This window comes from Hyperolius riggenbachi, unplaced genomic scaffold (assembly GCF_040937935.1).
Source record: "Hyperolius riggenbachi isolate aHypRig1 unplaced genomic scaffold, aHypRig1.pri scaffold_282, whole genome shotgun sequence".
Lineage (NCBI taxonomy): Eukaryota > Metazoa > Chordata > Amphibia > Anura > Hyperoliidae > Hyperolius > Hyperolius riggenbachi.
The window spans coordinates 1-12,069 of NW_027152493.1; the positions used below are offsets into that span (position 1 = coordinate 1).

The window sequence follows — 12,069 nt, forward strand, 5'->3', positions numbered from 1 at the left end:
TAAGATCCAAAGGCTTTCCCCTCCGGAGGCAAGTACTTCCCCTAGGGGCACTTTTTCCCTTTCAAGTACACTTTAAAAAAAAAGTACACTTTACCCTTCAAATACACACAACCAATCTTATTTGGACAATTTTACAACCAAGGGTTGAACAATGATATACTTATTATTTAGTATTTATACCTCACTGACATCTTCCGCAGCGCTGTACAAAGTAAATAGTCATGTCACTGACTGTCCTCAGAGGAGCTCAAACTCTAATCCTACCATAGTCATAGTCTAATGTCCTACCATATTATTATTATGTATTTATATAGCACTGACATCTCCTGCAGCACATTACAGAGTACATAGTCATGTCACTGACTGTCCTCAGAGGAGCTCACACTCTAATCCTACCATAGTCATAGTCTAATGTCCTACCATATTATTATTATGTATTTATATAGCACTGACATCTTCTGCAGCACATTACAGAGTACATAGTCATGTCACTGACTGTCCTCAGAGGAGATCACAATCTAATCCTACCATAGTCATAGTCTAATGTCCTACCATATTAATATTATGTATTTATATAGCACTGACATCGTCTGCAGCACTTTACAGAGTACATAGTCATGTCACTGACTATCCTCAGAGGAGCTCACAATCTAATCCTATTGTAGTCTAATGTCCTACCATATTATTATTATGTATTTATATAGCACTGACATCTCCTGCAGCACATTACAGAGTACATAGTCATGTCACTGACTGTCCTCAGAGGAGCTCACACTCTAATCCTACCATAGTCATAGACTAATGTCCTACCATATTATTATTATGTATTTATATAGCACTGACATCTCCTGCAGCATATTACAGAGTACATAGTCATGTCACTGACTGTCCTCAGAGGAGCTCACACTCTAATCCTACCATAGTCATATGTCTATGTATGTATCGTGTAGTGCAGTGCAGGTATCATAGTCTAGGGCTAATTTAGGGGGAAGCCAATTAACTTATCTGTAAGTTTTTGGGATGTGGGAGGAAACCAGAGTGCCTGGAGGAAACCCACACAGACACAGGGAGAACATATAAACTCCTTGCAGATGTTGATCTGGCTGGGATTCGAACCGGGGACCCAGCGCTGCAAGGTGAGAGCGCTAACCGCTACGCCACCGTGCTGCTGCACAAATAATTTCTCCTTGCATTCAAATTGTAAATGCAAGTTACATGCAGCTTGAAATTGCACCAGAATTAAACTTCCTGTCAATTTTTAACATAACATTTACATGAAATTTGAAAGCAAAGAGAAATTTGCATCTTATTGATCATCCACATTCACCAGCCCCGTGTAGTATGAGAGTTTGCCTACACAATCTGTTCATAGCATTCAAAATCTCATGACCCTCATAGTATATGGAGGTGGTAATATTGGCCAATCAGAATTGGATGTGTGTACACACTGAAGCCTGGTACTCGCCTTTAATTTTGATTGTCAACGATTGGCCAATTGTACCACCTCCAATGTAGCGTGATGGCCAACAGATATTGAATGCTATGAGCAGATTGTGTAGGTAACCCTCACACTGCATAGAGGGGGTACCATTGAGGTTGTTGATCGCACTGCTGTGGCTAGGAGTGCTCTGCGCATGTACACTATCAAGTCTTGCAGCCGCGCATGCGCAGAGCACTCCCAGCAACGCGAGTGCGATCAAGGACACATCGCCGGGCTGCAGCATGCGCAGTAAAGGGCAACTTGGCTAATTTAGGAGCCTAACAACCAAGTAGAATAGAGTAACATTTTATTATGTATACATACGTAACTAGGCCCCACCGGGCCCCCCTGCAGAATTTCAGAGCGCCCCCCTCTCCCTGGGGCCCGCTCGGGGCCGTTTTGTGGGGGCTGCAGGGGTGGCAGCATGAGGGGAAAGCCTTGGCCACAGTCGGCGGGGAGAGGGGAAGTTCCCCCCCTCTCCCTCACCTCGGGGCTCTCCCCTCTGCGCTCCCCTCCGGCTAGATATAATGTGGGCAGCGGCGGGCAGATACATACCTTCTTCCATGCGTTCCACCGCATACTCCTCGCTCTAGCGGCTGCCGTCACTTCCGGAAGAGACGTCAGCTGCTAGAGCGAGGAGTATGCGGTGGAACGCACGGAAGAAGGTATGTATCTGCCCGCCGCTGCCCACACTGTAACTTTAGCTGGAGGGGAGCGCCCCGAGGTGAGGGAGGGGGGGGGGAACTTCCCCTCTCCCCGCCGACTGTGGCCAAGGCTTTCCCCTCATGCTGCCACCCCTCCAGCCCCCACAAAACGGCCCCGAGCGTGCCCCAGGGAGGAGGGGGGGCCTCCGCGGGAGCAGGGGCTGCAGGCCCTATTGTTACGCCACTGCATACATACTTTTTTTTTTTTTTCCTGACTTTTCTCTACAACCAGTTTTACTTTCTCTGCGGTAATATTGAAAAGTAACGTAACGCGAGTGGTCACCTTAAAGTAAACTCGAAGGTCGGAGGTATATGAAAGCTGACATATTTTTTTCCTTTTAAACAATGCCAGTTACCTGGCAGGTCTGCCTCAAATGCTTTTAGCCGCATGCATGCAGCTAACCTCGTCAGATCTGGCAATGTCAGAAACACCTGATCTGCTGCATGCTTGTTCCGGGTCTATGGCTAAATGTATGAAAGGCAGAGGACCAGCAGGACAGCCAGGCAACTGGTATTGCTTAAAAGGAAATGAATAAGGCAGCCTCCATATCTCTGTCGCCTTGGGTTCACGTTAATGCTCACAGTGTTCTAGGTATGCAATGCAAAAAACCAAGGAGAGAGAACATTTGTTTTTTAAATGCATGTTGGAGAGGAGGTTATAGGTGAAATGAAGCTTCAATCGTGTAAGAATTCATATAACAATATCTCAGAGCAGGCCATTGGTCCTCCGCGAAGAGGGCTATAAATGTATTTTCCAACCGTTGCATAATATTATTGGGAAAAACATCCTGCTGCCCTTACTGACCCCCGGAGCACATCCTGTATGTAGCCTTTACATGCTTTATTTGTTCCGGCGATGTAAGACGTACAGAACATTCCGCCTGACTGTCACAAGTTCATGGAAGTTCTGATCTGTCAGCTGTCCGCACTGCAGGACTATCCATCAGCAGATGACACTTCTTTATATACTATTCTGATTATACTGTACTTCTGGAGATACAAAATCATACAGGTGATGCTATGTGAATAAACATCTTCATCACCAGATCCAGAGAACTTTGTGGTACCGGACGATAACTTTATTTAGCCTAACCTCTTACCCTACTGTTATAATACATTTATATAGCACTGACATCTCCTGCAGCACTTTACAGAGTACATAGTCATGTCACTGACTGTCCTCAGATGGGCTCACACTCTAATCCTACCATAGTCATAGTCTAATGTCCTACCATATTATTATTATGTATTTATATAGCAATGACCTCTCCTGCAGCACATTACAGAGCACATAGTCATGTCACTGACTGTCCTCAGAGGAGCTCACAATCTAATCCTACCATAGTCATAGTGTAATGTCCTACCATATTATTATTATGTATTTATATAGCACTGACATCTTCTGCAGCACATTACAGAGTACATAGTCATGTCACTGACTGTCCTCAGAGGAGCTCACACTCTAATCCTACCATAGTCATAGTCTAATGTCCTACCATATTAATATTATGTATTTATATAGCACTGACATCGTCTGCAGCACTTTACAGAGTACATAGTCATGTCACTGACTATCCTCAGAGGAGCTCACAATCTAATCCTATTGTAGTCTAATGTCCTACCATATTATTATTATGTGTTTATATAGCACTGACATCTTCTGCAGCACATTACAGAGTACATAATCATGTCACTGACTGTCCTCAGAGGAGCTCACAATCTAATCCTACCATAGTCATAGTCTAATGTCCTACCATATTATTATTATTATTATTATTATGTATTTATATAGCACTGACATCTTCTGCAGCACTGTACAGAGTACATAGTCATGTCACTGACTGTCCTCAGAGGAGCTCACAATCTAATCCTACCATAGTCATAGTCTAATGTCCTACCATATTATTATTATGTATTTATATAGCACTGACATCTTCTGCAGCACTGTACAGAGTACATAGTCATGTCACTGACTGTCCTCAGAGGAGCTCACACTCTAATCCTACCATAGTCATAGTCTAATGTCCTACCATATTTTTATTATGTATTTATATAGCACTGACATCTTCTGCAGCACATTACAGAGTACATAGTCATGTCACTGACTGTCCTCAGAGGAGCTCACACTCTAATCCTACCATAGTCATAGTCTAATGTCCTACCATATTTTTATTATGTATTTATATAGCAGTGGCATCTTCTGCAGCACATCACAGAATACATAGCCATGTCACTTACTGTCCTCAGAGGAGCTCACACCCTAATCCTACCATAGTCATAGTGTAATGTCCTACCATATTATTATTATTATGTGTTTATATAGCACTGACATCTTCTGCAGCACTGTACAGAGTACACAGTCATGTCCCTGACGGTCCTCAGAGCTCACAATCTAATCTTACCATAGTCATAGGTCAGTCTAATTTTGAGGAAAGCTAATTAACTTATCTGTACGTTTTTGGGATGTGGGAGGAAACTGAAGTGAAGAAACTTGGGGATAACATATAAACTCAGTTCACAGGTTTGCACCAGGACCAGCACTGCAAGTGCTATCCACTGTGCCATGATATCCTATTCATGAAATGTAAGAAGACACACACTCACCTGCAGATTCTCTATGCCGGATATACTATTGTGACTCAAGGCCAGAAACTCGATTTGAGGAGCAATTTTCTATAAAGAAGAAGGAGGAGATAAAATTAATATAAAATATATATATACTAATCGACGTGTTCACTACTACTACTAAATTATGAGACCTCAGGAGACCTGACAACCCCCCGGCCCACAAAGTGCTCTGACTACCCCAAAATTAACCCTTGCTATAAAATTCAGTCCCAAGAAAAAAAAAAAACACGTGCAGTGGAAGGAGAGTACCCTTTGCCTTTGGGCCTTATGGGAAAAAAGAAAAAAACACAACACACACACTTGAAATTTTACAGCAAAATGAACCAAGAACGATGAAGACCATAAAGGTAACGGGATTGTAATAACTCACCACGGAGTCGTCTATGCAGGAGATCTGGTTGTGGCTCATGTCCACAGTGGTGAGCGCGCTCCATTTTGGGATGACGGCAGTGATTGGACAGTCCGACGTCGTCCCTTCTGCCTCCCAGTGGTCGAATTCCAGCGCCTCTGGCACCAGGATATCCTGCAGAGAAGCAAGGCCCATTCAGCACAAGCTGCACCATTCCTAGTGTTAAGGTTTTACAGGCTGGACTTTTAATATGAAATATTTAAAGTGGACCTGAACTCAGTTACAGGACACGAGGAAAACATAACAGAAATGCACCCTGTATGTATTTAGAGAGTTTAGCCTGTGTAATTCCCCCCTCATCTGTGACTAATCACTAGTTATAATGTGAACTCTCCCCTGTGTCACATGACTGGCTATGGCAGAGATGGCAGATAAGCCCATTTGAAAGCACAGGCTGTAAACAATATGGCTGCTTCCATGAAAGCAGGAAGTAGAAACTGTGCAGGTATTTTTTAGGATTTGTGTCAGCTGTGACAAAGAAATGTTTATTTATGAAGGTTGTTATGCTGTTGTGCATCTTTTAGAGCAGAGAGGAAGTTCTGAGTTCAGGTCCGCTTTAAAAAGGAGCAGAAGAAAAATCCACTTAGGGCTGGTGCACACCGAGCGGCTTTTTCCGCGTTTTCAGATCCGCTTGCGGCTGCGGATCTGCTTGGTCAATGTATCTCAATGGGGTGGTGCACACCAGAGCGGCAGGCGTTTTGCAGAAACGAAAAATGCCTGGGTGAGGCATTTTTTGGATTTCGGATGCGTTTCTGCCCCAATGTTAAGTATAGGAAAAACGCAAACCGCTCTGAAAAACGCCTGTTCAGAGCGGTTTTGCAGGCGTTTTTGTTACAGAAGCTGTTCAGTAACAGCTTTACTGTAACAATATATGAAATCTACTATACTGAAAACCGCAGCAGCAATCCGCAAAACGCTAGCAAAACGCCTCATAAAAATAAAAAAAAGCGTTTAAAAATCTGCTAGCGTTTTGCGGATCTGCTAGCGGGTTTTGGTGTGCACCAGCCCTTATTGAATATAGTTACATATAGTTATTTTGGTTGAAAAAAGACATACGTCCATCGAGTTCAACCAGTATAAAGTACAACACCAGCCTGCTCCCTCACATATCCCTGTTGATCCAGAGGAAGGCGAAAAAACCCTTACAAGGCATGGTCCAATTAGCCCCTAAAGGGAAAAATTCCTTCCCGACTCCAGATGGCAATCAGATAAAATCCCTGGATCAACATCATTAGGCATTACCTAGTAATTGTAGCCATGGATGTCTTTCAACGCAAGGAAAGCATCTAAGCCCCCTTTAAATGCAGGTATAGAGTTTGCCATAACGACTTCCTGTGGCAATGCATTCCACATCTTAATCACTCTTACTGTAAAGAACCCTTTCCTAAATAAATGGCTAAAACGTTTTTCCTCCATGCGCAGATCATGTCCTCTAGTCCTTTGAGAAGGCCTAGGGACAAAAAGCTCATCCGCCAAGGTATTATAGTGCCCTCTGATGTATTTATACATGTTAATTAGATCCCCTCTAAGGCGTCTTTTCTCTAGACTAAATAAACCCAGTTTATCTAACCTTTCTTGATAAGTGAGACCTTCCATCCCACGCATCAATTTTGTTGCTCGTCTCTGCACCTGCTCTAAAACTGCAATATCTTTTTTGTAATGTGGTGCCCAGAACTGAATTCCATATTCCAGATGTGGCCTTACTAGAGAGTTAAACAGGGGCAATATTATGCTAGCATCTCGAGTTTTTATTTCCCTTTTAATGCATCCCAAAATTTTGTTAGCTTTAGCTGCAGCTGCTTGGCATTGAGTACGATTATTTAACTTGTTGTCAATGAGTACTCCTAAGTCCTTCTCCAAGTTTGATGTCCCCAACTGTATCCCATTTATTTTGTATGGTGCTAGACCATTAGTACGTCCAAAATGCATGACCTTACATTTGTCAACATTGAATTTCATCTGCCATGTATGTGCCCATATAGCCATCCTATCCAGATCCTGTTGCAATATGACACTATCTTCCTGAGAGTTAATGATTCTGCACAATTTTGTATCATCTGCAAAAATAGCAACATTGCTCACTACTGCATCTACTAGGTCATTAATAAATAAATTGAAGAGCACTGGACCCAGAACAGACCCCTGTGGGACCCCACTGCTAACAGTCTCCCATTTTGAGTATGATCCATTGACCACAACTCTGTTTTCTGTCCATTAGCCAGTTCCCTATCCATGAACACAGACTCTTCCCCAGTCCTTGCATCCTCAACTTTTGCACCAGACTTTTGTGGGGAACAGTGTCGAAGGCCTTTGCAAAGTCCAAGTATATCACATCTACAGCATTCCCAATATCCATATTAGCATTCACTACCTCATAAAAGCTGAGCATGTTAGTCAAACAGGACCTGTCTTTAGTAAACCCATGTTGATGCTGAGAAATAAGATTATTTTCTACTATGAAGTCATGTATAGTATCTCTTAGTAACCCCTCAAATAGTTTGCATACAACTGATGTTAAACTTACAGGTCTATAATTTCCTGGATCAGATTTTTTGCCCTTCTTAAATAATGGGAAAACGTGGGCTGTACGCCAATCCACTGGGACTCTGCCAGTTGCAAGAGAGTCACAAAAGATAAGATAAAGGGGTTTATCTATAACTGAACTTAATTCCCTTAGGACCCGAGGATGCATACCATCCGGGCCAGGTGCCTTGTCTATTTTTAATTTATTTAGTCTTGCCTTCACTTCTTCCTGCGTTAAGTATTTAATATTACAGTTAGAAGATTGAGACTCTTCCGCCTCTGTAGTTTGCAACAGTGCTGTTTCTTTTGTGAAGACAGAAGCAAAGAAAGCATTTAATAACTCTGCCTTACCTTGGTCATCCACCATTGAGTTCCCATCCTCATCCTTTAGGAGTCCTATACAGTCAACCTTTCTTTTTTTAGAGTTAATGTACTTGTAAAACTTTTTTGGGTTAGATTTGATATCCTTAGCGATTTGTTTTTCAGCTTCAATCTTTGCCTGCCTAATTTCTTTTTTACAATTTTTATTGCACTCCTTATAATTGCTTAGTGCAGCCTCTGTCCCCTCCTGTTTTAAGACCTTATAGGCATTCTTTTTCCTCTTCATTTTATCTTTAACCTTTCTATTCATCCATAGAGGCCTTTTTTTATTCCTAGACATTTTGTTTCCATATGGGATATACATACTACAGTATTGATTGAGTATAAGTTTAAAAGCTTGCCATTTCCCTTCAGTGTCTTCCCCTTGTAGTACATTATCCCAGTTCACCAAACTTAGTGCCTGCCTAATTTGAGTGAACTTTGCTTTTCTAAAGTTCATAGTTTTAGTGGTCCCGCTGCCCCGTGGCCTATAAGTCACCAGCTCAAACGTTATGATATGACCTTAAAGGCTGTTTCACACATGGTCTTATGGGCACAGTTTTAACTGAAGTGAGAGGGATATGGGGGCTGAAATATTTATTTCCTTTTAAACAATACCAGTTGCCTGGCAGCCCTGCTGATCTATTTGGCTGCAGTAGTGTCTGAATCACACACTTGAAACAAGCATGCAGCTAATCCAGTCATGCTGGTTCAGGGGCTGTGGCTAAATGTATTACAGAGGATCAGCAGGACAGCCAGACAATCTGCATTTTATAAAAGGAAATAAATATGGCAGCCTCCATAGCCCTCTCACCCCAGGTTCCCTTTAAGCACTGCTGGAATCCCCTTATGAGGTTCTTGCAGTACCTCCTCCCATATTAGGGGGAGTATCAGAGTTTCTATTACATGGTGTTGTCACTTGAATCTAATACTCACAGCAGTGTTGCCAACTCATCTGTAAAATTACCAGTACATATTATACATGTCCTGGGGCTAGCTAGATGCAGATTAGGCACTGGTTCTATTTAAGTAACCCCAGAACCTGTATAACTTAGACTTGCCATTAATTAAAGGGGATGATTTGCAACCTTATTGCTGCATGAAACTAACGGAGGTATTGCTGGCGGTAAACGTTTATTTTGGGCATCTCTTGCAGAACCCCTTCATAGATTTTTCTCCCTTTTATACATTGAGTGGTACGCCCTATTAATAAAGTATTGCTTTATAATGCCATATATGCAGTTTCCTCCGTAGTAGCTCATGCCAAAGGGCTAGTGTCCATTGAGTGCATTTTGTGATCTGATCGTAATCACTTTACGATGGCAAAGTGCTAGCTGGTTAGGTTTACTAATAAAGGCTGCTGTGAAATAAGACATCCCCTGAAAATAAGCCCTAGCAGAAATTTCGAGCATTCTCCAAATATAAGCCCTACCCCAAAAGTAAGCCCTAGCTGCAGTAAGGGGAAAAAGCATAGCAAGTTGTGTTATTACTGGTGTCGATTGTCTCTCGGGTGGGACTATGGCTCCATCATTGGGCCAATCACTGCATTCACTGCTACTCAGCGAGAGCATTGATTGGCCCAATACAGAGCCATGGTCCTGCCTGCCAGACCATCGGCTCCAGTAGAACAAAAGTTGCATTACTTTTTTCCCCATAGGCTGAAGCTCGGGGGACACAGCAGCATGGAGCTGGGGGAAAGAGGATGCAGGGGGACATCAGAGGACACCAGGACATGAGGGGGACACAGGAGGAAAGCGGATAAAGGAAGACACGGGTACAGAGGGGGGACACCAGGACACTAAAGGTACAAAGGGGACACAGGCACACAAGAGGTGGCTCCAGCAGAGGCGGCACAGCGGGGAAGGCAGTACGGGACACAGCACAGGAACTTGTACGTTCACAGAAATATAAGACAACCCCTGAAAATAAGCCCTAGCACATCTTTTGGTACAAAAACTAATATAAGACACGGCCTTATTTTCAGGGAAGTCATATTAACAGTCAAGGGAAAACTTCTTGTTCCATTTGAAGAGGTAGAACAGCGACACGATCGTCAAATCTCCTGCTGGTTTCCTGAGGTTGTGACCCTCACAAGAAAACGCGAGTCAGCAGGTTAGTCTGCGACCTTCCTGTGCCCTGCAGGAAGCGGATCTATAAACCTACGCGGCAGGAAGGAGGGTGAGTGATAACGGCTAATAGAAAGCTGCACCTTCATGGCGGCGGCGGAGGACTGGACCGTCATGGTTCCCAGCGTCTTCTTGCAGGAGGTGAAGCCCTTGATCAGCTTGGCATCGGAGTGACGGATCTGGAAGACAAGATTAGCATGAGATTGTCATTGTGCTCTGTGCCTCCGCATTTCTGGCATCCTATCTCTGCTGACCACAAAAACCGCAAACCTCTAAGAATTCTGCTGACAGTTAGCTGCACTGTAAGATAGGGGCTAACTGGAAGCCGCAAGATAGAGGCTGCTATAACTGGAAACCGCAAGATAGAGGCTGCTCTAACTGGAAGCCACAAGACAGAGGCTGCTCTAACTGGAAGCCACAAGACAGAGGCTGCTCTAACTGGAAGCCGCAAGATAGAGGCTGCTCTAACTGGAAGCCACAAGACAGAGGCTGCTCTAACTGGAAGCCGCAAGATAGAGGCTGCTCTAACTGGAAGCCGCAAGATAGAGGCTGCTCTAACTGGAAGCCGCAAGATAGAGGCTGCTCTAACTGGAAGCAGCAAGACAGAGGCTGCTCTAACTGGAAGCCACAAGACAGAGGCTGCTCTAACTGGAAGCCGCAAGATAGAGGCTGCTCTAACTGGAAGCCGCAAGACAGAGGCTGCTCTAACTGGAAGCCGCAAGATAGAGGCTGCTCTAAAGCCTCTAACTGGAATCCGCAAGACAGAGGCTGCTCTAACTGGAATCCGCAAGACAGAGGCTGCTCTAACTGGAATCCGCAAGACAGAGGCTGCTCTAACTGGAAGCCACAAGACAGAGGCTGCTCTAACTGGAAGCCGCAAGATAGAGGCTGCTCTAACTGGAAGCCACAAGACAGAGGCTGCTCTAACTGGAAGCCGCAAGATAGAGGCTGCTCTAAAGCCTCTAACTGGAAGCCGCAAGATAGAGGCTGCTCTAACTGGAATCCGCAAGACAGAGGCTGCTCTAACTGGAATCCGCAAGACAGAGGCTGCTCTAACTGGAAGCCGCAAGACAGAGGCTGCTCTAACTGGAAACCGCAAGACAGAGGCTGCTCTAACTGGAAGCCACAAGATAGAGGCTGCTCCAACTGGAAGCCGCAAGATAGAGGCTGCTCTAACTGGAAGCCGCAAGACAGAGGCTGCTCTAACTGGAAGCCGCAAGACAGAGGCTGCTCTAACTGGAAGCTGCAAGACAGAGGCTGCTCTAACTGGAAGCCGCATGATAGAGGCTGCTCTAACTGGAAGCTGCAAGACAGAGGCTGCTCTAACTGGAAGCTGCAAGACAGAGGCTGCTCTAACTGGAAGCCGCAAGACAGAGGCTGCTCTAACTGGAAGCCGCAAGACAGAGGCTGCTCTAACTGGAAGCCGCAAGACAGAGGCTGCTCTAACTGGAAGCCGCAAGACAGAGGCTGCTCTAACTGGAAGCCGCAAGACAGAGGCTGCTCTAACTGGAAGCCGCAAGACAGAGGCTGCTCTAACTGGAAGCCGCAAGACAGAGGCTGCTCTAACTGGAAGCCGCAAGACAGAGGCTGCTCTAACTGGAAGCTGCAAGACAGAGGCTGCTCTAACTGGAAGCCGCATGATAGAGGCTGCTCTAACTGGAAGCTGCAAGACAGAGGCTGCTCTAACTGGAAGCCGCAAGGCAGAGGCTGCTCTAACTGGAAGCCATAAGATAGAGGCTGCTCTAACTGGAAGCCACAAGACAGAGGCTGCTCTAACTGGAAGCCACAAGACAGAGGCTGCTCTAACTGGAAGCCGCAAGGCAGAGGCTGCTCTAACTG

The 12,069-nt window shown here is 44.6% G+C and overlaps 1 protein-coding gene across 1 annotated transcript in view; it reads right to left on the reverse strand.

The window, feature by feature from the left end:
- Nucleotides 1-4,788: 4,788 nt before the first annotated feature.
- Nucleotides 4,789-12,069, reverse strand: part of LOC137543873 (nischarin-like) — a gene marked incomplete at its 3' end in the record, with an annotated part of 43,432 nt that continues 36,151 nt past the window's right edge. Inside the window, exons 7-9 of the mRNA XM_068264945.1 lie at nucleotides 10,314-10,409; nucleotides 5,183-5,335; nucleotides 4,789-4,857 (exon numbers count right to left, since the gene is read on the reverse strand). Coding sequence (XP_068121046.1) covers nucleotides 4,789-4,857; nucleotides 5,183-5,335; nucleotides 10,314-10,409 — 318 coding nt within the window. The remainder of the gene's footprint in view (nucleotides 4,858-5,182; nucleotides 5,336-10,313; nucleotides 10,410-12,069) is intronic.